The 26127-nt window shown below is 38.5% G+C and overlaps 1 protein-coding gene across 1 annotated transcript in view; it reads right to left on the bottom strand.

Annotated features, from left to right (window-relative positions):
• ADAMTSL3 (ADAMTS like 3) overlaps positions 1 to 26127 on the bottom strand; it is a 192842-nt gene that overhangs the window by 41949 nt on the left and 124766 nt on the right. The window contains exons 9-16 of the mRNA XM_059823708.1: positions 20920 to 21077; positions 19823 to 19934; positions 16937 to 17075; positions 15330 to 15380; positions 11085 to 11289; positions 10077 to 10224; positions 8572 to 8656; positions 1493 to 1779 (exon numbers count right to left, since the gene is read on the bottom strand). Of these exons, the coding sequence (XP_059679691.1) occupies positions 1493 to 1779; positions 8572 to 8656; positions 10077 to 10224; positions 11085 to 11289; positions 15330 to 15380; positions 16937 to 17075; positions 19823 to 19934; positions 20920 to 21077 (1185 nt within the window). The remainder of the gene's footprint in view (positions 1 to 1492; positions 1780 to 8571; positions 8657 to 10076; positions 10225 to 11084; positions 11290 to 15329; positions 15381 to 16936; positions 17076 to 19822; positions 19935 to 20919; positions 21078 to 26127) is intronic.

Below are 26127 nucleotides of genomic sequence, written 5' to 3'. Positions count from 1 at the left end.
GGACAAACTCACATGTGAAGATGCAGGCAATGCAAACACGCACATGTGCAATAGCAGGCAAAGACTAGAGATTGTTTCAGCCTAGAGGTCTGCTGATGTCCTCAAAATTCAGAAACTTTGGAGTGTTAGAACTCCTCTAACAAAGATATTGGCTAAAAAGCAGTAGTAAAGTGGACTTAAGATGGCAATGAAATGATTGTACATTACAAAAATCAGTTGAGATATGAAAAAGAGAACTACAAATGTAGTAGTAATGAAAGCCTTGTTTCTGTTTGAGACTACAATTTCCTTATTTCTAAACACAATTCCCTGGTTAGAATGAAGAAACAGAGACACTCAATCACAGTAGCTCTCACTAGCGTGTCACTTTTACACGTATATACTTGGACTATAGCCTCTTCTGCCCTGCCAGTCAAAATGCCCACTGAAGGTAGCGGAGGGAATGGGATGCAACAGCTTTTGTGATCACATGTGCTGCTATTCCTATGGATCAACCCCAGTAAACAGCAGTAGTAAATGGTAAAGGAGGCATTTATCTGTCACTTACCATCCTGCAATAGCATTCTAGGGCATCCCTCCCAGCTTCTGTCTTCAAGGTTTGAACTGGTGAATAGTACAAAGGAGGCTGCTTTCTGTGAGCTCTAGACTGGCTCTCTGCTTCCAGTTGTTTCTGTTCTCCCCTTTTCTACATCTTTTATTTCTTCTATGGGTACAACTGTCTTCACTTCCCACTGATGTCATCAGTCCTGTCATATATAGGTGTGTTCACAACTTCACTGCCTCCACTTAACACTTCATAACTCACTTGTGTTCAGTCCCAAAGTACAGTATGCAGTAGCAACACCAGCAACCTTGTCTAGTAACATGTACTTAGAACGACAGAGAGATTCGATTACATCCAAAAAGGAATGTGCCTAACTACTTGCAGACAGATGTATGGCACAGAGTTCCTATAGAGTGATATTGTGTACCAAGACCTAAACAAACTCCCGTTTGATCTTCATGCTAGTCAGACTGAAAGCAAGTCTCCCTAATTACAACTTTGTATCCCTACCGTACTGCAGAAAATGGCAGCATTTTGGAAGATAAGGAATAATTAACATGGGAATTTTAACTCCGAAACTAGACACTTTCAGTTCCTAGGATAAGAAAGGTCATCTAAACATGCCCATCACTGATGCATTAAACATGCTGGTACCACCAACTGCCTGGCAGCTGAGATTCCTGCAGCCACAAGACTAAAGCAATTTGCTACATCAACAACTTCTTGCATCTTACTTAACCAAATGAGGTCGGTGTGTGAGCACAGGAAACAAAGGAGTTTGAAATACTCTAGGGATAACCTAGAAATAAGTTAAAACTTGAAGCTGCATGTTTTCCTACAGATTAACATAGCTAATTTAGGGTAACACTAACAGAAGACCCAACAATGTCAAACAATGCCAAATTCTTACAACTCAGGATAAATAAATAAATAAATATATAAAGGTACCTCCAAGACATGTGGCTGAACAAGGAGTAAAACCAATGTATTCCCAGTCGTAAATCACATTGCCATCCTCAGCATGTGAAAATTCTGGTGTGTAGGGGACAGGATCACTGTCACAGGATGCCTGGTGACAGGCTCGTTCTGTTGGTGGCTTCACATCTTCACATTCCTCCTCAGGCAGCTCAACTTCAGTCTGAGTAAACGCGAGAAGAATTCGGCACTTCACATCTCGCACCTGTATGCCATTGCCACACGTGGCACTGCACGGAGACCAGGGTTCAGGAATAAACCTGCAAATAATCACAGTGCAGTGTTTTACACACAAAGCAGACAATAAATAATACTATTTGATGCTTAAATAGAACACATAATCAAGTGACTTAAGTCTTTCACTTGCCTCCCATCTCAGATCATTTCTCCACATTCACAAAAGAAAAAATGTAGGAAAAGAGGAAAAAGAATAATGAGGAAGAGGGAAAGCTGTATCATTTTTTGGGAAAAAAAGGACATCACCTAAATCTTTTCTCAAACTCCTTCAGTGGAAAAAAAGGAGGAACTCCATGAAGACGCATCTATACAATATAAAATAGCTCCCCAGGTACGCAGACTTAGGCATATGCCAAAAGTATATTTGCAGTCTGCTTAAATCTGAGAAAGGCCATCACCTTATGTCATACTAATAATCAGCAACCAGATAGCTAGATTTGAAAAGTGCTTTTCTTCTATCTCCAATGCACACCACCGCAGGCTGCTGTTCAGATTTAATCTTGTAAGAAGCTTCTCATCTTCAATAAAGAGGTCTAACTGGCTCAGTTATCTATAATCCGTCATTTTTATTAGAAAGCATTTATGCTCCTGATGAACTATAGTAAAATCTTATTTTACAGATCATGAATTTACTGAATAAAAGGAGGTTTTAGTCTACAATATTCTCTGACTTTGAGGGTTACATTAATATCTGATAGTAATTTTCAAAATGGCACTAGAGCCAAGGGGCTGAATTTCATTAATAAAGTCATCCTGAGTGGCTCTGGGGTACAATTTATAAGAAACCAAATACAGAGTTTCATAGGACATTTTTTCAAAAGGTTGCAGTTGCTCTTTATTATATGTCAAAATGCAGCTGATGATCAAAACACAAATGTGACATATAGGAGGATGTATTTGACCAATGCTAAAAACGTATTTGGAAGGAAAAATCCAAATTAGGATTCAAAGATTTTCTCCTTATCTTTCATTAAGAATTATTTTTCTCTTTACTGCAGGAAAGCTGCCTTTACAAATATAAGAACAGTTGTGTAAGACAAAAATCAGTATTTACGCTCTGCATACACAGTAAGCATAGAAAAATGTCAACACAGTGTGGTTGATTCTGTGGACAGTTTATCATCTTCAGCCAATAACTTCTTGCCAGTATATACAGAGGAAGAATCAAATAGAAGAAAGGAGAACAGATGAGTGGGTAATCTGTAAGGATACTCTAACTCAGGCCTTGGAGTAGTCACTCAAGCCATGCTTGGGGTAGACCCCAAGACAGATTGTCTCCTGTGGAAAAGACTATTCTGATTTCCAATGAAGGTTACAAGGTAACTGGTTATTCTTTAAGGAGATGTTGATGAAATAACTTTACAACTCTACTATGAAGATAAAGAAAGATGTCAAAGCCCATCACTTCAAATTTTCCTTGAACAGAGCCTCAAAATTTTAGTTTGAGCTCACTGGTCCTTGACAGACTTCAGTAAAGGGCGCAGTATCCCCAGCTCCTCCTGAAACCAAGGAGAACTACAAGTGCTCACCACTTCACAAGTCTGACTGCCTTTGAAGTAGAGGACCAGATTGATTTTTATTGGATGAGTATTATCAAAATGATGGATGGTTGTGTCCTACAGTGATAAAATCTGAATAAACGCCATACTGGTGCAACCTAACAGCCCATTGAGTCCAATGGCACAGCTGGCAGGGGACAATGTCCAGATGCTTTTGATAACAAATTCTAACTGAACATCTGTGGGAAAAGCTGCAAAGGAAGGCTTTCTCTTACCCCAGCAGATAAAAGCAGCTTAACCCTGAAACATCAGATCTCACAGTCTTTTCAAAGACAGCCATGCAAACTACCTAGGGGGCCCATGGCAAAATCACCCTCATCCAACAAAACGCTTAAGCATGTGCTTAAATTTAAGCATATTAGCAGTCCTTTGAAGTCAACAGGACTATAATGTGTTCAGAGTTAAACTCGTGTTTAAGTGCTTTATTGGTCCAAGGCCATTGTGCACAGGCTTAACAAAATTATGACTTTCCTCTCCTCCTGTGTAAAAAAAAAAAGTATAAGTCCATTTGTAGCTATGTACCTAATTGGAAAAATAAAATTGATGGACATTTATAGTTGAAAAGAGTTGGTTGGTGTTCTGACCACACCTAAGAGTTTTTCTGGTATAAGTATGACAGCAGCATACCAGAAATTAGTATTAGCTTGTATACTGTTAGTTGAGTGCATTAAAACATTCCAAAAATAATGTATGATGCATTCTTTTGAAATCCTGTATAAATGAAAGGAAATTTGGAACCACAGCAATCCTTTTATTCAGCAACCAATTGATTTATAAAGAAACTCAGAAAATTCTAAGCATTTTTTCTTTGACTTACAGCAAGCCTATATTATAATTGAGGTTTTCCTGTTGAATATTAGTGTCTGGTATTTTTCAGTGAAGTGCAAGATAAAAAAACCCACCCAAAATACCTTTTATTCTACCTTGGCATTAGCTAAACCCGACTACTTAGCTATTAAAATCCTAAATTAGAGAACTTTTCAAAGGATGACCATGTTAAAGTCACACTTGAAGTACCTTCAACAGAAGCCAATGGAGACCACTCATACAAAATTAGAGCAAGGAACTGAGTGGACAGTGACAAGAGCTCCAGAGGTTGGCATTGTTTCCGGATTTTGAGTTCAGGCAGATTATTTTTTTTATTTTTATTTTTTAAACATATGCATAACCAGAGCCTGTGACAGATCATAAAAGCAAACTCCATCAACCTCAGAAGTGATACATTTTTTACTCAGTGGCATTCACAGCACACACGTGGCAATGCTTTAGACACAATATTTCCCTGAAGCAAATTCACTGTGCCTTTGATGGGCATACACTCAGCGTGATCTCAGGTCAGGATTAAGAAGCATCAAAGCACTTGTATTACGATGCCTTGCAGATCCATCAGGAATTTGTAATGGAATAGATAGGATGTTGGTAACTGAAGATTTTCCGAGATCTTTAACTAAGTTTGTAGATGAGACTCCTCTTCTGATTAAAAAAGGAAAAGAATGGAAAAATGCAAATCTGAGCAGGCACAACTTTTAACAATCAGGCTTTTTGTACAGTCATTTTTCCCAGCGCAATGTAGAAATCAAATGCTCCTCATAATCATCTCCACAGGTATAAAGGAGGTACACACTACAGATGCAGGGGAGATTATGTCCATGCTGCAGTGTTATCAGTCTAACACTAATGGAAATGTGTATTCACCTGGCACACTCTGAAAAAGCTGGTGTAGGATGACCTGGAAAATGAAGTAGTGACCTAAACTACTGATGATAAAACTGGGACAGAACAGCCCAACCCAACCAAATCAAATAGGAACTGAAAACTTAACTCAGCGCAGCCTACTGCAGCTTTCTAAAGACTTGGAAAACATGGTGTCTCTTGATATTTTTTTTTTTATTTTCCTCATGCCGGCAGTTCTTGCTTTCAGTTAAGACAGGAAATGCCTAAATCCTTGAAAAAAAGGCTGCTCTTGTGATATTTCCAGTCCAACCCTACTGCGCCAAGGGGCCTGGATAAAAGTTTGCAGAAGCATCTAAAATGTTGGCTGCTTACTGGGGCAGAATTTTCACGATGCTGGCACCCTACCCCTGCCTGAAGCACCACCCTTGCCTGCTCTAAGCAGAGTTGCACTGCCAGGTTTTATCAGCCTTGAGTGTAATGTATTGGACAAAATCACCAGCCCATTTTCAGAGAAGAAGCTGTGAACAATGTGTAATTCTCTATCACCAAAGGCACAATGGGGACATTTCTGTGAAAATGACTCAAAGGCAATGAGCAGCAACCTTTATGAGAGACACCGCATTTCACATTCAGCGAGTGCAATGCCACAAACATAGTGATTACTTTTTAGCTCAGGTTGCTGAAAAAATATATCAGCTTTTGAAAGCGTTTTAGTTTTGTCCTAAGCCATGACAGGGAAAGGCAGTTGAGGAGTCTATTTCTTTAACTTATGATTAATAAAAAGGATGCAAAAAACTTGCTGGAGCTTCCCTGCAAATCCCACTGTAACTAAGAAGGCTCGAGGGAAGAACGTTTAAAATAATGATTGGTATCAACTGTCATCACATTCCACAACTGAAAACTAAAAAGGTCAGACCTACATTTTTCTTGGCCTCACTTTAAGGGCAGTCAGTTTTTATTTTGCTAATAATAAAAAAAAGCAGCTTTTGAACATTCCCCCTCTATGTAAATTCAGGACACCAGCCATGGTAGACCACAGGGGCAGAAGTATTTATCTTCCACAAGCTACTTTTGGCATATCCATCATTTGTGGGTTCTAAAACACAGCTGCATTTATTCTCTTATTCATTATCAACTAAAATATCACACGAAAGCATAGAAAGACAGTTGTAATAAAAGGATGGACTAGAAGTTGAGACTCCATATTGTGGTTTGAGTTTGGATGACAAGAGAATAACTAAAATTAAAAGTGATGGCATTTTACCAAGGAAATCATAAGCCTCCTGCTAGGCGGAGGTGGGCTATGAGTTATCACTGTGCCATGTGTAAATTACAGAAAAGAAAGTTACACAGATCCAAACCAGAGGGAAATCTTGTTATAATTTACCCTGGGAGAAATAACAACCTATTGTTACAGTTTCTTTTTAAATCCTAAACCCTGACCCAAAAATCTCACTCCAGCTAAAAGACAGGAGCAGTTAGGGCACGAGATTTAAAGCATCTAGTGAGAAATTGCAGTTTGGAAACCACTGGCCACATGACCAACAGGCAATCTGCAAAAAGGGATGAAGTCACGGATCAGTTATTTCTCATTTCTCCTTACTTGCCAGCTTCCTTAGAAGAATAAAGTAAGAACAGGTGGCAGCAGAAGCCAGGTAAAAAGAAACTAAGGGGGAATCTGGCTGCAGCATTGCAGGTCCCAGGAGAGTCCAGAGTACCCAGTCTAGAAAAGCACAGCTCCTCAGCAACACCTCCGTAAAGACAAGAGTCATCAACAAGAAGTGGCTGGAGAAACCTTTTAGACTTTGGTGAAGATGCTTCTGGAAAATGTGAAGGAAAGAGTCTCAGGACAGGATTAGAATCATGAATGAAAGATGAAGAGAATCTAGGTCTCCAGAGTAAGTGAAGAAGGAAAAAAAATCCAGGAAACTGCAAAACTGCACAGCTGTGACAGGACATGCACTAAGAACTCAAACACATGGCTGCATTCATGCTGTGAGGCTGCAGCAGAATACATCGGTCATGTCTAGGAAGGCATGAATAACTGCTCTCTTTGTAAGGACAAGGTACAAGGGAACCCATTACAAAGTTTCCGGCTCAGCTCTATTATATTCTAAATATACTCTGAATTAGCATGCTGTGTTCCTGCCAGTCCTCCCTGCTTGTTCTGTCAGACTGCTGCTGGAGAATCCTAAAAACCTAGAGACTACATTAGGCTCACGGTTGCCACAGCATGATTTTGTAATGCTAGAGATCATTTTCTTTATGGCTTCATGCTGAATCCTCTTCAAGGTGGCCTCACATCCCTTCATTCTGATATGCTGACATTCAACAGGCACATTTGATTGCATCACCCCCTTTGACAATCACACTTTATTTTTATATCTTTGCTACTACCCTGCCTGAATTCAGGGCCACCAATTTGGAGAGTGAAATAACCACTCACAGTAGGTTGACACTTGACTTGAGACACTAGAGCAGTGAAAAGTTTAAAGTACAGTCACCATAACGATGCAAACACCTGTTTGGCAAGGGGTTTCTTCTGTGAGTCAGTGCAGGTGTAAAGATTTTATTACTCATGATCACACCTGTTGGTGCATGTGTGCCAAAAATCAGGAATAGCTAGATGAAGGAAGAAAAAATAAGAAGTTATAGGGCACACTCCACTCTCACAGCAATATAAATCCAAAGTAACTTCAGTAAGCTCATCTAAATTATTTTAAACTAACATTACTGTGAATGAGTGTAGAATTTGGCAAAGCACAACAAAATACTGTTCAAAATGTCTCGTGAAAACCTTATAGAAAGTTACTACTTTCTAGAAAGTTATATACTATACATTGAATATATTAGATACATATATGCATGAAATGTACACAGGGGATATAAGCAATTGTGTGGATGCCCTAATATATAAGGGACAGAAACAAGTGTAGCTGGATTTAAGCTATGCTTTTATCCCCAGGACTTAAATGTTGTGAGGCTTACCCCCATCAGCTTTTAAGGGGACTCACAAAATCCAGATGTTATTCCACACATACACACATGTAAAATATCACAACTTATCCCCACAGATTCAGCTAAGCTCAGAGATCAGCAGGTTTTTCTCACTTTCTTTATGCATTGGTCTCACCCCCCAAGGAAATCCTGGCAACCCTACAAAGTACCTCTTAATTTTTAATACAACCACTACATTCTTGAGTTAATAGCAATGACTGGGGTGAAACTGAATTTGGACTTGATGATCTTACAGGTCTTTTCCAACCTTAGTGATTCTGTGATTTCATTTACATCTGCTGAAATGCTTCCACATGCATTAATTAGGGCTTAATTAGGCTAAATTAACATGCCTTTGCATTGCTTGAATGATATAGGGACAGTATAATAGAGTAGCTCTGTGTCATCCAGAACAGGAGCTCCAGAAGCAAAGCTATTGAGATGTAAAATTAGGAACAGCTCACAACACAACTCATCTCCCAAGGAGGGCCAACTGTCAAAGCAAACTGCGTAGCAACAGTCATTCCAGATGATCTGCAAAATATGCCAGAAATGTTTCCTCACTGTAAAAGACAATGTACTTACGTTGGCTCTTCTGAGACTGTTCTGGTCTCTTCCATTTCATGTGCCTGTTTAAACCACGGCAATTTTGCTTCCACAGGATTTTTTTCTGGTAGAGAAAAAAAAAATTCCTTCAAATCAAATTCCTCCAAAATCAAAGCAATATGTAGATGTTAGCATTATTCACCTTAGCACTTCACACTTTACATTACCTATTGTTCTAATGCTTTTGAATAAAGATATACTGGATAATAGAACATAATTTACTAGAAAATTTCTTCATGATATTTGAGCTCCATTTTGACAACCATTTCTACTTAGACGGTTCCAGTAATCCAATTTCCATTCCTGTTTAATCTTCTACTTCCTTCCCACATCTTCCCCAAATGCAGGCAGTTTCTAGTACATTGTAGCTTATATCTCAGTGTAATGGATTATTGTCATAATTAAGTTTATAGCTGAAAAAGAAACCAGAGCATAGCAAACGTACATTGCTCTCCAGATAGACTGACTTAATTAGAAAATTTTCACAGAAAACGTGGCGTTTTGCTGAGTTAGTCAGCTTTCCCAAAATTGGAAATTAATTTTAAAAACAACACTAGCTTCTTTTATCTGTCTATACATCCTACACTTCTGTGATGCTTTTTCTCAGAGTACTGTAAGCCAATTGAGGATCTGTGCATCCAGACTTAAGTAAAACCCCAGAAGGAGGTTCTTAAAATTTCAGTGCTAGTTTCTACTTCATGGTTCAACCCTGAATAGTTTTCTGCTTGAAGAATTCTCTAGAGTCTGAAAACATCCTGAAGAGAAACATAGGGTTGTCTACAGATAGCTTTCACTTTTTCTATGTAAATCTTTATGGTGAGTTGTGAAGGTCTGAAATACAGCCTTTCAAATAAAACCTGAAAGAATAGGACTAGCACCCAACTAAAATTTTCTGGGCCCAGAGGGACAGAAGTGAGCAAGGGACAAGATATACTAGTTTCCCCCCTCTTCTTTCTTTTTTCTTTTCACCCTCCCACCTACCAACTCTTTTAGAGAATATTTGTCAATTTACATCATTGTTACAGACCTTTTAAATATGCAGAAATGGAGACTAGAGAAGGAAACCAGTTTGATTATAACTCACTGAACTGATGAGGCCCACTGAGAACGTTGACACATTTAATGAGATGTAAACGAACAAGATCCCAAGTGATACATATGGAGTATCATTCCCATTTCAAGTATTATTGAACAACAGCTCCTCCCCATGTTAAACTCATTAATTCTGGTTTTCCCAATTTGACAAGGCTGTATAGATTTAGTTAGCATGTTCACCTCATGACAGTCTGGCCACATTATCAGCAAAAAAATATCAGCAGGGCACTTTTCCTAGCACCAATAATTAAAATGCTTGTTTCTGCCAAGACTGAAGTAAGTCCTAGTAAATTCCAGTTTCTGGCATTTCTGAAAAAGGTTACCAGGGGCTTTTAATTCTTTTAACAAAAATGTAAAACAATAACAGACCCAGACAAAATTCCAGTTACCTTTTGGCTTGTAGCATGGTATTGGCACGATGCACTCTTCTTTTATGTGTAGTTTAAGTTGTGGATTACAGCCACCGACATGCTGCCCACGGTGGTCAATACACAGCACTACTCGGTAGCGCAAGCCTCGGCCACAGGTCACTGTGCACTGCAGGAGACAATGCAACCATCTCACACTGTTTCTTTTTTATTATATTTACAAATAGTGTTAAAAAGCAAGTTAGATGTATTGATGGTATATTCACTAACGTTTTTCCACAGTCAGTCAGCTATCAGAGACGTATGAATTTGTCCCTGCATTGCTAGGTGAATAAAGAAAAGGTTGATGCTGGAAAAAATGTCTAAGTTTTGGGAACGCAAGTGATTTCTCAGGGTTCTGTAAAGCTTATCTGATTGGCAACAGTCTGAAACAGAGGTGGCTATGTACCGAGAATATGCTCTCTCACAGTGGTCACTTTCAGTTAAAGCTGGGTCAGACGTGCTGCAAGAATAGTTTCTTCACTATATGTCAGTGATGTCATTTGGATGAACTAAGGAATTATAGAACTGTTGAGCTATCTGACTGTATCAGATAACTACAGCCAAGATAAGTTGGCTTTATGTTCTTGTTACTCTAATGAAAGGTAAGAATGCTGGAAAATCACCCTTGCAGACATGTCAGCCCCTAGACAGACATGCCTTTAGCTATAATATGCAGTGGAATATTACATTTATCAAGAAGTGAGAGACAAACGACCTGATTGCAAAGGGGCCTGACCTCTGGCTCTAATTTCTCCTCCGTGTAAAGCAGGAATTCAACAGGCATAAATAATTCTATATGCGTTTTTTTCCACATAGACATGTTAACATTTTGATTATCAGGCCAAACTTCTCCTAGTAAGTACTATGAATTATGCTTGCAGGGCTATATTTTTCTAATAGCCCCGTGCTCACAAATACATAGTAACACAAGACTAGAGGATTTCTTTAGAAAACAAGAATAAAGGTTCAAATTACTTCTCAACTTACTTGAGACCATTCCATTGCCACCCATTTAGGACAATCAAACAGATTGCAGGTTTGAATGACTTTGGGCTTAGGGGCATACATGCATTTCCATTCTTCCACTTGCAGTATCTCTCCATGAATGGTCTCCTCTACACACACAAAACTTCTCCTCTGAATACCACCTCCACAGGAAACTGAACATGCAGTCCAAGGGTTATGTTCCCACCTGGAAAAAGAACTCACATATATTAAAAATAAGGCTATTTTTTATTCCACTAACCTCTGTTAAAAGTGCAAAATACTGAATCCAACCTTAGTGTCATTAAAACCCACTGATAGTTTGATCGCTGAATTCTTACCACACAGTGAATAAAAATACATTGAATTACAGAGCTACTTTGCATTATTCCAGGCTTAAATTCATGTGCAAAATGAGAAGAAAAACAGAACTATAAATTTAAGGACATTTACCAAAATAACTGAAAATCTTATTCTCATACATGAGTTAAATACATGAGACCCTAAATACATATCTGGCTGTGCTGACTGAGGGTGTTATTACCTACAGTTGCTTATCACTGCCCATATCATGCAGACTAACTTTAAAAAAATCTGTTAATGAAATAATTTTTATGGGAACTCTAATACTTGCTTTGGGTAAACCCAGCCATTTCATTTCAAACTGTCTTCATTTCAAACTGTCTTCATCCATAAGGACTGTGAACAAATTAAATTGTGACAGGTACCATTTGGCTGGTCATCACTGCAGTTCTGCAAGAGTTTTCCACCGTCATTAAAATGCCGTTGAATGACTTTGTATTCACACTTTCCAACTTGCTTCAAGCAAAAGGCAATTGCTCATCCATTTTGCCTGCTTTGGCTAACCTAGCTGATTTCTCCTGAAGCAGCACAATGCACAGATTAAGGAAAACTCACACAGCCCTGTCAACCAGCAGAGCTGTGGGGTAGTAGCCTCCCAACAGAGGGATGATAAACAACCTGCTGGGAGGGAATGTCTTCAAAATGGACATCTATCCATGATCTTAGACCTAACTACAATAAAGATGGAAATTGCTGCACCATCTGAAGTGAGAATTACATGGAGGTTTTTAGGTTACAAACTCCGTTTCATTTATCTTTTGGTCTTAGCATGAATGTACATTTAAGCAATCACTTCTCAACACAAACTAACTTCAGTGATGCCCTGCTCCTGTCATGTTTAGCGATAACAAGCTTCTATCATAGCATTTGTCTACAGGTTCCACTGACCCCCATGCAATTTTTCCTCACCCTTCACCTCCTATCTCTTGCTTTCTTTCCACCACCCACCCAAATCAAAGCTAAACCCTGGGAAACAATTGAGTCCTGCAGCACATCTTATGGTTCATTGATGTCTTGTTAGTTTAAAACTTATCCTATTACAACTGCAGGAGCTCAGAAAGGACCATGAAAAAAATTATATCCATTATGAACAATGGACGCAGCGAGTACTACAACATCCCACCAAACTCAATTCAACAAGAGGAACTTAGCTATCATAAAGGAAGTCATAATCTCAGAGTAGATGAAGCAAAGGCCTACAAATCAAAGGTAAATTTAAGTAATTACTACCCACTTTCTCTGATACAGCAGGTAAATCAAGGACACTTCCTATTTTAAGCAATTCATTAAACTGCCTACAAAAACATATTAATCATGCTTAAGCTCAACAGAAGAATATGAAACATACAGCAAGCCATGGAACATTCACTGTAGAGTATATACTCAAAAGCATTCAGAATAAAGCTGTATGCCCAGATACTGATATCATATCACAAGTACAAAATACATTTGAAGAGCAACAGTTACACTTTTATTTGGCTTAAATGAAGGGCCAGCATTAACTCATTTACTTTAAAAAAAGTCAGGAACTAAAGAGCAATTAACGGTTCAATGAATTAGCAGCTCATGGATTTATATATATAAGGCTCACTGTGCTATATGTAATACTAGCCTCGCAAGTGTTTATAGCATGAAGTTTTATAGTTGTTTTTCTTTATCTCATCAGTTTCGAACACACTCCAGATCCCATACTCCCATAAGCATTTTCAAGATGGAGTGAGGTCCATGGCTACTGAGGAAAAGGGGGGTCTTGGGCAAGCAGTCAAGGAGATACTATCCAGAACCCACAGCTGTCAAGGGATCCTCAACAGTCCAACAAGTCTGAAATAAATGGAGGCATTCCAAAAGCTTTTAAAGAAAATTTTCATCCTGGGAAATTTTTCTATTTATTTCAAAAGAATTCTACATCTGTAAAAATATTTCAGTGGGGCATTTACAACTCTAGCCACAGGAGAACTCTTTCAAGATCTTGCGGTGCACACCATGACTTTCCCACAACTTCCTCATGTGAATGGGAAAGTAGTGGTAAATGCCACAGGACTGCAAAGCAGCACTCCACATGGCCGTCGTGTTATGTAGGAGGTGTGATGTATGACTGCTGGTCAAGGTGAAGGAGTCTGTACAGCTTTGCTCAAGCATATCTACGCTACTTTGGTTTTCTGCCTGCTTTGCGAGAACAGTCTTGGGTTTGCATGTAAGAAACGGGTAAGAAAAGAAAAAGCAAAAAGAAAAGGTGGCAGAAGCCCCAGCAGAATCGGCACAGACTAATGCATTGCAGTTACCTGACAGGCAGCAGCACAGAGAAAATACATCCTGCTACACTTAAGCAAGACTTGCATCCACACTGGACCAGATTCACCTCATGATGCAGGTATACAAACTGGCTGTTTCAGCTGTTGCTTTCTTTCAGAAATTCCAGCAAGAAAAGGTGCTTTCACGTATTTGTGGTGTTTCTTTATGTGCCCTCCCAGTGGAACACAGCCTGTTTCCTCTCTCTCCTTCCTCCTGGCACCAACTCTGAGCCCTGCTTGGCCATCTGCTATGCTACAGTTCTTACTCCTGAGCATCACCCAGGAAGACCATGATACCTTCTGACAGGACACACTGAGGTTTCAAAACAAGGTGGGCCTTTGTCTGTAGTTCTCAGTGTTTGAAATGGGAGAACCTGCCCACAGCTTTATCGCAAACATAATCTATCCCACCACAGTGTCATGCAAACGTGCTGAGCACAGTAAAGCACAGAAAGGGGGATTCAATTTCTCTTCCAACTGGTCTCCAAGCCCTGAGCAGTTCAGAAGATGAAATACTCATGTAAATAAATTGTGCTGAGTTCCAGAGGAGGTCTGAAGTACAAAGGAATTGGCAGAAGAAATGGAAGGGGAGAGACACAGAATATGATTATGGAACTTTACAGGATAAAGCTGTAGAGGAAAAAATCTCAATCTATGTATGAAAGCCAAAGTACATCACAGGACAGCAGATCCACAACAAGCGTAAATTGCTACAGAAATAAACTATGACATTTATATCAGCTGTAATCAGTAGCTCCACTGAGCCATGCAAGTCTATGATTTCGTTCTTATTACTTCATATCTTTACTTCTTTAGAAAAATACACATTATTCATTTCATGACATAATAAAGCGGGGGTTAAACTCAGATAAATATGCATCTAACTCCATCAACTGTAATTCTTTACATTAACAGTAAATCTGGCTCAGTGCTTTTTTAGTCCTAACATTCTTTCCAAAACATCTAAGCCTTCTAGAGAAGTTTTACATTTTTGTGGTTGATTCAGGTAAAAAGAAAAAAAATTAAAAATTAAAGGCAACAAACTGTGCACTGATGACTCAATTTTAGGCAATAGTTATTCAGATAACTCAGTATCTTTAAAGTGACATGTCAGCCTTGATGTCAATAAATAGAGTGTAGGTCTAAAGACGAGCAGAAGAACGAGAGCTTTCAAGGGAAAAAGAATTTCTAGAGTTCTGTAACATAGGGAGAACTGTTCTATAAAAGAATATATTCATTGCATACATCTTCAAAATAAAAACCTTTCAAGACAAGAATTCATACATGCATTTTAAAGGAGATGCTCATATCAGCACTACAGTGGGAGAAGGCTTAGGGGGACAGCTCTTTATTCTAACGTCTTCCACATTGATATTTTCAAGAAGAGCATAGTAACCCTCTTACTGTTAAGCTAATCATCCAGAGCACACTGAAATAAATCACAAGATTCAAAAATGTGTCCACGATTGTTGTAATTTTGCTTTCCTGTACAGCAAAAAATCAGAAGATGTTCCATGATCTGAGTACTTAAATAGTATATTTGCAGTGAAAATTGTGCTAATGCTGGCACATATGCTATCGTGATTATACATACCGAGGAAGTGGCTGGAAGTGATCATAGGGCATGATTTCTTTAAATCCATCACTGTCAAAAAAATAAATATTGCATCATTATTTCTCATACCCAAGACTGTACATCAACTACATACTTTTACGTGATCACGCTCACAGTAAGCAATTCCCAACGTGAAATGAGGGAATCTTACATTCATTACACATTACTCTTGTGGCAAACAATGACTCGTATAATCTTACCTCTTCTGCACGGATAGAGATCTATTCACCATACAGTTTCTCCACTTCATACCATAAAAAAATATTAAATGAGCAAGCCTTCAGCAGAGAAATTTATTATCAGTGATCCTTTAGTTCTGTGCTACCTTATTAACAAGAAAATAGTTACATACTTATATCTGTAATCAAGACTGCTGAGGAACATGAGTGGCAGTGAAATAAATGCATCACAGGATTAATCCTAGATAGGTCCTGAATGGTGCTTAGGACCCTTCTAGAGACGTTTATTTGAACTGTGCAGCAGAGAGCAGACATAAAGCCTTACTTCCAATACTAAGAAATATAGTATTATATCCAGTGGTACTTCCCTTTTTCTGTCTGTATAAGAGAAATCTGCAAGGAAAAAGATAATTATACCCTTTCTTTCCCTAATTTTCCCATTCCAGCTTTGCAATATTTGGCACCCATTGCCATTAAGCATTACTGAAGTCTTACCACTCCATATAGTGATCAACTCTCCAGGAAAAGAAAGTCTGCACATCTATAACTGTTAGAGGTCACTATCAACGATTACATTCAACAGGAATGAAAGGAAATGGACAGTTTAGCTATAGGAAATGAAATCCATTGAGAGTGTTTCCTTTTCTTCTTGCATATAACTCTAGCTCGGCCAGCTGGCATATTAATGTGAGGTTCTGGGCCTTGATACTGTGATGTTATTTTAAGATTCTTTAGCACAGCCAGGAAACCTCACCAGACAATCCAAAAGTTAGTTTGAAACACTGTAGTTCAATTCAATATAATTTATGTATACTATAGCTTTTCTAATTTGGCAATAATATTCCACGGTATTTGTACCACAAATATATTTACTCTGAAGGATTTTTTTTTTTTTTTAATTCTTAGTGTAAAAAACCAAACCTCCCAAACTTTAATAATTAATTGTCAGCTCCACAGTACAAATGAAGAATGAAACTTTTATGGTAGGCAGATGAATCAACAAAGTTAAACCACGTGCAAAACTTGTACGCTGACTGAGAACTGGAGCTACTGTCTGTCTAATAAGAAATCCAAAAGCAGGCAAACAATCTGTCCTGCTCACACAACCTCACAAAATCCTTGTACTAATGCTGTACCACTCAGCAAAAGACAAAGCAGAATTAGCCCTTGAACAGACAAATTGATATTTACAATATCTCTGTATAAAGCAAAGTCTCTATTCTGCAACACTGAAGAAGTGCCACAAATCTCTTGACAGTGGTGCCAGACGTCAGCCTTTAACATGTGCAATGATCAACCACGATTAAGTAGCCTTAAAGATGAATAGAACTGAAATTAAGTAAACATGATTGCTTGTTCCTTAGTAACTGACTATACCACACACTTAAATTTTTTTCTCACACAAACCTAGAAGGGCAGGGATCCATGTTGCATTCTTTTAGCTTGGGCTTTGGTTTCTTATTTTCTGGATAGTAATGACAATAGTGGTCAGGAACAACACGCTTCAGACGAATATCCACGCATTCAGCTGAATTAAGCTGATAACCTAACGCAGAAGCAAAGTTAAATTTTGGTAATGGAGATAAATTAAAGCAGCGTTATTCCCGTCCCTCCCCCCCCCAAATACTACATTGTCCATTGAATTAATTTCCTCTGTTACTCTTCTTCGGTTTGCTTTTAACAAAGAAACATTGCACCGGAACATGCAGGACCAGATCTTCATTTAAAGCAATTCAGCATAACAATTATGTTAACCTATCTTAATACTAGTTGAGACTCTGGCACATTATTCTAATAATATTCTAAATATAAGAGTAAAAGCATACATATTTTTATGTGATGCAGGAATACATGTACTGGAGCAGCTTACCTGTCACAGAGGCAACCCTACAAAGTCATATGGTTCTACTCCATGTTCCACAATTTATAACTGCCCTCCCCCAAGAAGGAGTTACCATGTATGTTAGAGAGCTATATTACACAGTCATGCATGCTAAAAAAAATAAATACTTAAAACAGAAAGCCAGAGGAATTGAAGATGAGATCCAAAATCATGGCTAAGTTAAACTGTAGAAAACCAATAAATAGTTTCAAGAACATTCCTAGTGGAAGAGCCAACAAAAGAAAACTTGAAGTAACTACTTGGTAAAAAAAAAAAAAAAAATCTGCGTGGAGACTGCTTACAAGAAGTGATCTGAGTTTTATAAACCACTAGGTTGCTTTTTTGGCTAAGAAAAAAAAGACTCATTCAAAAGAGCTGACTTGGACTTAAACTGAGGAGAGGAGGAGGATGTTCTGGTATGCGCAAAGAAAAAAGTTTGAAACCACAAAAATTAAAATCCAAATAGAGTCAATAAACTAACAGCACAAGTCCCAGTGTCTACTGAAAATACTAAGTATCATATATCAATGGCTTCACTTGTGTGTCTCTTGGCTGATTCAAAGTGTCATCATGCATGAGAGTGATAACCATAAAGAACTAAGCAGTTCCAGTGCTCAAAGCATGTATGTTCCAGTTCTTCTAAGTACTGAAAGGACCCAGAAGATATGCCACTTGCAAACAAGATAAACACAATTTTTAAACATTCTTGCTCATTCAAGCTTGACTGCGCTTTCTGAGATGCCCGTCACACTCCCCATTCCCACACGTGGAGATTACAGAATTTAATGTAAAAGAAGCATCCAAGGGAGGAATGGTGGTGCACTGATTCCAAGTATCTGTTGTGAGGAACTTTTTCTTTTACTGCCAGTAAAAGATGCCAAACAGACAATCTGGATACAAAATCCGCTTTAAGATAACAGGTTAAAGCCAGGCAGCTGCAATACAACTTCCTTGCAGGCCTCAGTAATATGCCATTCTTAACACTACTACTTTCATGGGTAAGCAAGTAGCTTAGTTTCTGTGCTTCTTCAGTTACTGGCCTCTCTCAGGACTGCCATCAAGAGTGTCAAGCCCTGTTGATAAAGGTACCACTTTCATACTATAGACATGCAGCTACAAAGTAGGGCATTGAAAACCCTGGCTAATTTCAAAGAGATTGACATGTAGCTACAATTTTCAAATCGTAACACCAGACTGAATAAGGCTGAATTTGAGCCAATAACTTTGAAGATAAATATGTCCCTTGAGTTATCCAGTGTTTACATGCAGTCCTCAAAAATAACTGTGATGCTTTAAACTTCTTCCCTTGTCAGACAGGTTATGGAAAAATTCATAAACACAGTGCGATGGAATCATCAGAGGATATGTGTTGCCACTCCAGTTCCAGCAAGAATCACACTTCATGAGGCCAAGTATCTTATAAGATACAGTAGTTTCCTGTGGGACTACATATTATAACATATATTGTCTGTATGTCAGATTAAAGTGTGGTGCAAGGGCCAAAATGGATGGTCCATCAAAAGATCCCCAGACTCCGCTTGTGTTTTACACATCTTCCATTCTTTTTGCTCATGTCCCAAGTAACTATTTAAACCATATTTGTACTCTCCAAGAAAACCGCTACACCAGTATCACTAGTACCCCAGCCTGTTTTTCAGGTGACCTAGGTAATGCTAGCTGAACTGAAATAGCTATCTACAATGTCAAACACTCCTCCTACCATGAGGTCATGCTTTTTGCAGAACCAGACATGATGAGCAGTGGGCTGGGCTGGATGAGCAGTAGCAGATCTGAGCTGCACTTCGTCTAACCAGTGTATAAGCTGTGGCATTTAAACCAGGAGTAGACACTATGGCACACTACCTAATGCTCTAACTGCCATCAGGATTAAGTGTCTAAGATCAGACAGCCAAATGTATTGATAGTAGCTGTTCTTTAAATTCTATGTACTTATTCTGCTTTCTGTGTAACTAATTTCTAACCTAAGTGTTCTAAATCTCTCCCTCACATCTACTACTGTGGCCAGAAATCCCTTCTTCCTTCATCTCTTGACTACCCTTATTTTAAAATCTCATTGTATTTCTTTGCTTACTTTCCCAAAATATCTTTTATGAATTATTATTTTCCACTTTGAATGTCATATCTTTATTTCTTAGCCAAAGTTCTTAGTTGAAGGATCATTCCTTATGGAAGAACATGACTTCCAGTAATATAAGCTATAAAAAACCCCCTATGCTTATACTAACTTAACCAACCGACTTACCTGCTATTCTGTCATTTATTTTTCTGAAGAACCACCAGTGTACAAAGAAACACAAACATTTAATCAATAGAAATGCAGAATGAAGGTTGTAAATCAGCCAGTTTTAACCTTCAGATGTAAACGTTCCTGAAGAATTGCCATTACTTACCTCCTCCACATGTCACTGTGCAGGGGAAGAACTCCGTTTGTCTCCACTGATGACTGATGGGTTGATAGAAAAAGAACTGAACCACACTCTCTTTTGATCCAGAGTACCTGGTCTGAAGAAATTTCCATTACAACACATGTATATCGTACTCCACTGTTCATGTCATTTCAGAACATAATTCATATATAATAGCAGTGCAGAGAGTAATATGATAACAGGCATAAAACCTCTAGAAAGGCTGGAGTAACAATTAAATTTAAGTTTCAAATAGTCAAACAGTTGTATGTTGCTTTGTTTTTCAAATTATTCAAGGTACTAATGTGACAATTTGATTATCTATCCTTGATTGGCAAAGTTCCTAAATGTATTCTTCTGTATTATCTCTTTGTTAGCAAAATTTTTAAAATTTGCTGGACAGGGAAGTCTGTAATTGATCTAAGCACACTGGTTCATATTCAGGCAAGTCTAACTGCACATGTGATATTGGAGATGCAAAATAAAAACTGGTGAAAGTCTATTTCTACAACGTGACAGATAAAGCCAAGTGGTGTGATAATACTGAAACACCTGTAATTTCCAATGGAAAACTGTGTGACTATCTTCCTTTGGCAGTCAAATATCGATACGTTTCTTACATATAAATATCTGCATGTGTGATACAAGCCATCGGCTTGTGGTCTGGGTAGAAGAGAAACTTAAAAGGATTAGAAGTGGTCAGTAGCCAGACTAGCAATGGACCCGAGGGTGCTGCTGGAAGTAACGCTCGGACTCAGTAGATGGCAGCCTTCAGTTGGACTAACACCAACCCCCTGCACAGGACCACGCTGCTCTTCTTTCAGTAACACTTAAAACAAAAGTCCTGGCCATTTTTACCATTAGAGGTCCTGCGGTACTTTCCACCACAGCAAAGACATTAACCTCATAACATTTTAATTTGTTTGGATATACTTAGTAAAAATTATCTCTGGACTGTAGTTAGGATTTGTTATTTGCTAGCTAAAAGATTTTATTGTATTGCTACAACCTGATGGACAGCCATCTACTCTGTTGCACATACTTGCAATTTCTTTGTAGATTTGTACATACAATTATCCCACCTTGATAATGAAATCTGCTCCAAGAGGCCCCTGGATCTTTACAATTTCCCTGTCTGTACTCTTCTGAAATTCAACAGTTGTATTTTCTATGACAAATGTTCCAGGAGCATTGAAACTGTGCTCTCCCTTCTCTCCTTGTAGTGTCTTTGACTCTATAACTAAAGAAGAAACATGCAATTAGTAAATTTAAACAGGATTTTTTTTATTTTCAAGGAAGTCAGAGAGTAATAGTTACAATTTTGCCTTGCAAGTTACAGCCATATATGTGCATTAAAAAAACACACAGAATACCTGTGAGAATATTAGCTGCTACAGATTATAGGCTGATATATAATTGCATGACATGTCAGCACAGGAATATCTGCCTAAACACACTATTCTTTCATACCAGAAGCATTTCTGAGACAGTTTTTCCTACACAAAGTGCTCTATATAGTTATAAAGCAATAGATTCAGCAGGAAAGCTGAAAGAAACTCAAAACAGAATCAATACACAAAAAAATAACTCATACTTCCATGCAACTCAAAAGCCTAGCAATTTCAGCAATCAGTCTCCAGAGAAGCCTGAATGGTGTCAAACTCACCAAACACTCACCTCAATACCTGTATCACTCTACCCATTCCAGAGGTCATTAACTCAACTTTGAATATTTCCCCTGTGAGCAAAAGGCACAGCCAAGAGGTGGTGGTAGCTGCAGCACTGCTGAAGGGATGTCCCTTTCTCAGAACAGGTAGTGATGAAAACCCTTTTTGAGCTGTTCTGCACTCCTTGAAAACAGATTAAACTAACAGCCCATAACCTCCAGAAGACAGATGAAGCATTTTAGGATTGAGTCACTTCCAGCAAACTGACTGAACTGTAAGTGGACAAAGCTAAAGGAAGATATTCATAATGAAAGTAGAATTTTGGGCTCTGCATAATGCAGCGTATAGGCACAGCAAGATGCACGACTTGAAATGCACTGGTCTGGTTACAATCTATCAGAGCACTGCACGAGAAAGGCATGAATCTCTGATGAGCTCAAGGCTAAGTAAAAGGAACCTTTCGACAAGCTATAAATACCCTCTTTCTCCAACTACCTTGCCTTTTTTGGTACTTTAAACAGAGTTACCTAATTCAGGCTAGATAATTTAGGTTAAGAGCATCTGGTTTTACCTGCACTGAAAACATACTCTGAATGCTGCAGTCCGTCATTACTGTTTTCCTCCTTAAGATCTTTTAAAAGGCAAATGCATTCTGGAGCTTCCCCAACAAAGAGAGTGAAGAAATTCTAGAAGAAATTAACTTCCTTGAAAGGGCACCAACGTTGTCCCAAGTTTCTAAGCATTAGGTTCTACTGCGCTCATAGGTATAACAAAGATTACATACATGGCTGGAAGGAAGTTTAAGGAAGGATATGTTTCTAGGAAATGACTTTATGTTGATCGTAGGGTAGCAATCTAGTGGTGAATCAAATGTACTTTGTCAAAGAGAAAAAATAAATCTCTGGGAATCAAAGTGCCCCATTGTCCCACACGTTTCCATTAGGAATAAACAGATATAAACAAATGGCAGAAAAATCAACAAGTATTTAGACGATTACTACATATTTTTGTTTGTCACTTTTATGGAAGTTTTCTTTCCTGATTGCATTACAAAATAACCTTCTAAATATCCGGAACTCGGCATTCTTGGCTTAAGCTTCTGCAAGCCTTGACCCCAAACTTAGACTGCTTAACAGTAAGTATTAATGCATGGTGCCTGTTATTCTGTCATTTGTTGAGTAAGAGTCAAATCAGCAAATCTCAAGGACTTCCCACTTCACATAAAGTCAGCAGGATCCTCAGGAGTACAGGACCCCTTTGAAACTAGCGTTTAAGATTGCAAAGCAAGACATCTGGCTGTTGCAAAAAGATGTTAAAGATGTTAATTTGGTGACCTGAGCTGCATTACTTTACAGTCTTTATGCTAATTTTCTTACTAAAAGAATTATTTTTAAGTTTTTCTAAGCACAAACCAAGAATATTGCTCAGCAACCAACAACATGATAACTCACTGAGAGCTGACACACATTTGTGTTAGAGCTACACTAGATTTGAATCCAAAGCATATGTTTATTTGCAGGGTTCAGCTATAGAGTGATGGCCTGTATCTCTGGATGTCATGTCAGTGAAGCTTAGAACAGCTGCTCAGATTTTCCCAGAAGTGTGTCACACGTGGAGATGAAGAGCTATTCCACAGCACAACGGATAACCTCTGATGCAATATATTCCTGCTCAGTAATATCTAGTGCTTGTCATCACAGGCTTCTAAAACAGAGTGAAACCAAGCATCTAGTGTATGTAACACATACGTAACATAATAATTCTTCCTAGGGAGCTGTTCCCAAAAACCCCCCTACTTCATTGACTTCAGAGCAGTAACTGGAAACAAAGGTTTCACCGACTGGCTTATAGGCAAGGTTTAGAGAAGAAGTCACCAAACATTTATTTGTTCTGCAGGGTCCTATAATCCTGAAGAGGTGGGAAGTTTGACTTCAGGAATAAGCTTCCCTGTCCTAAGTTAGGGAAACATTTCCTTGAGGGGTCTTTAGGACTCCAGATGTGCAGAGTCATAAGGACAGGGAATTCTCTTGAGTGCTCACCTGTTTCTGTGCCTAACAAGATAATTACTGGTGCCAAAGACCTATAACTGTCTGTCTTTGTGTTACTTCCCTTACCTTCATAAAAAGAACGTTTTCCCCACGGAAATGCCTTGCCCAGCTGTGGATGGAAGACCCACCACAAAAGTCCCCCATACTCTTAGTGGCAGACAGGAGTAAAGCAGTGTGGCATGGCGAACCCACTGCAGATACCTCCCTGTGTAGAGAGATGCACGGAAGAATTCCCAAGGAAATAGCTCCTGCTCCCAATGCAAGAAGGACCAAATCACATTGCTACCCAAAAGCTCTTTCTTTGCCATGCGATTCATTTGTAGATAGCACAATACAGGGGCCCAAAATAGTACATGCATTCTTTTCAAAATGCAAGCAACATTGTCTTCCTCTTAGCATCTGTCAAAAGACAAAGCAGTGCATAGATGTATAGGTAAATACTGGCAAGTGATGCAAATCACGGCAAGCAGAGAAGAAATCGACAAAAAGGGGAAAAAAGAGTTTCAGTTCCTTTTAGTGAAGTTTAACCTCCCTAAGTTCATGAACTCAGTTATCTAGCATTAGCCACTTGTAAAAATATTAGCTTCTGGTTTTCCTGTTTCTTCTGCTGGAGGATTAATTTCAGGGAACTTTCAGTCTTTCTTTTGATTCTAATGCTCTTAAAACAACTGCTAGAAAATCCATAATATAGTCCAAATCAAAACCAACACAATGAAACACTTTATTCATAAACATTTTTGTACTAATTATTTGGTTATTTTCCACCAAATCATTCACAAAACCCAAGCAGACAGAAGTGCAAGAGCAACCTATTTGTAAAAAACCTAAAGTAACACCTTTGCCCTCTCACAAATCTGTTGCTGGTCTTAAAGTGTCTGTACACACAAACAAAATACTTATCCTTACCAGCTACAAAGAAATGCAGTCTTTCCTAAAACACTAAGCTGCTGACTGTAAAACAACGTTCAGAGCATTTATTTGTTTCAAATCTGTTATGCGCTACATCTCCAACCAGATTTCCATTTTTGATTAATCCAGCAGCTGTGTTTCCCTGGAACAAGAGCAGATCATAAAGCTCAGGATGAAGCACAAAAGAACACAAGATAAAGGGAAAAGTGCCAGACACTCCATAGCGCTCTTCAAGCGTTTGCTATTGCTGCTGACTTTACTTGAAGAGCAAATATATACTGGCAACAGAAGGCAGTATAAAATTCTACAAAAAGTAGTCCCTGCTCCACCTGTTAAATCCAACTCCTTACAAGCCAGGAAGAACATATCTGAGAAATGGAGCCTGTAATTATAGGTGATTATTTTTTAAATTCTGCCTTTAATTATACCAGCACACCTACACAGAAGTCAATGAAGTTGCAGACCAAAGATCACTTGATATTTTCTGTTACGTGACAAAGACCCTTAAACATACGTACAATCAGAAAGGCGGACAAGCAAATTGTCCCAAAGCACATCCCCTAGAACATCAGTTCTTGAAGATCTGGCTATGAAGCCAGAAACAATTTCCACCTCCCTCCCCACAACAGCTCTCACTTGTTTTTCACCTCTGTCATTTTAATTTTAGGTAACAAATGCCTAAATCCTCATAGATTTGCAAACAGATGTGCTGGGGAAAGTGGTTAAAGGAACATTTCACAATTCTCATCCAGCTAGAGAACTAGCTAACAAAGGTAATGCCAAGCCACAGCTTCTTTACGGAACCACCCTGGGTAGGAAGCCAGGAGCACTCTGTACTTACTAACTGAGCTGCTGCTGCATTCCTCAGGAGCTTTCCAGAAATCCCCCAGGAGCCACTGAATCTAGTACTTTTTCCTCATACGAAGCTGAAACAACAACTTCCTTCTGCAGAACTACTTAAGAAAGACCAAGAGTCCTGACCTGAACTGGTCAGGACCACTCCTTCATACATCCCTTGCAACAGTTTTACATTAATATTATTTATTTCAAGATAAGTTCAGCTTTGTACATTCTTGATATCAGTGTTATATCTAGAAGTTACTGTCACTGTGGAGCTGCTCTAAAGTGGAAGTCTTATTCAATTTTTTCTTTGAAAGAAAATGACAATATATTCTTCAAAGCAAACAAATAGATGAGCAATTTTCAAATAAAATGCGTTTCTGTCTTCTATTTATATATCTCAGAGCAGTAGAAGTCTTTTTTATTTCTATGCTTCAGACTAAGTCTTCCATTTTTACTAATAAAAAATGCTCAAAATGTTAAATGAATGGTTTATTTCATTGATTGGTATGGCAGTCCCACTTCTCATTGAAACAGTTAGTTCTTTATATGAAGTAGGCCTATGGATAAAGAATTACCATAGATACTACCATCAGTCTTATAGAAAATATTAGGACACAAACATCTAACAGAATAGCAAGCTGTTTCTCATAGATGGTATGTAATGACCAAAAGGATTACAAGGAAACAGGACTTGTGTAGTTTATTTTATGTATCTTGTTTACCTTACCTCATTTTTACCTAGATTACTTTTCCTTGAACACTGCTCACTAATCAAGTGTGTCTTCAACTGGACCATTCACACTGTCTCAGACTCTTCAAGAGA

The sequence above is a fragment of the Gavia stellata genome, chromosome 13, assembly GCF_030936135.1.
Source record: "Gavia stellata isolate bGavSte3 chromosome 13, bGavSte3.hap2, whole genome shotgun sequence".
NCBI lineage: Eukaryota > Metazoa > Chordata > Aves > Gaviiformes > Gaviidae > Gavia > Gavia stellata.
This window is presented reverse-complemented; position numbering and strand designations above follow the sequence as displayed.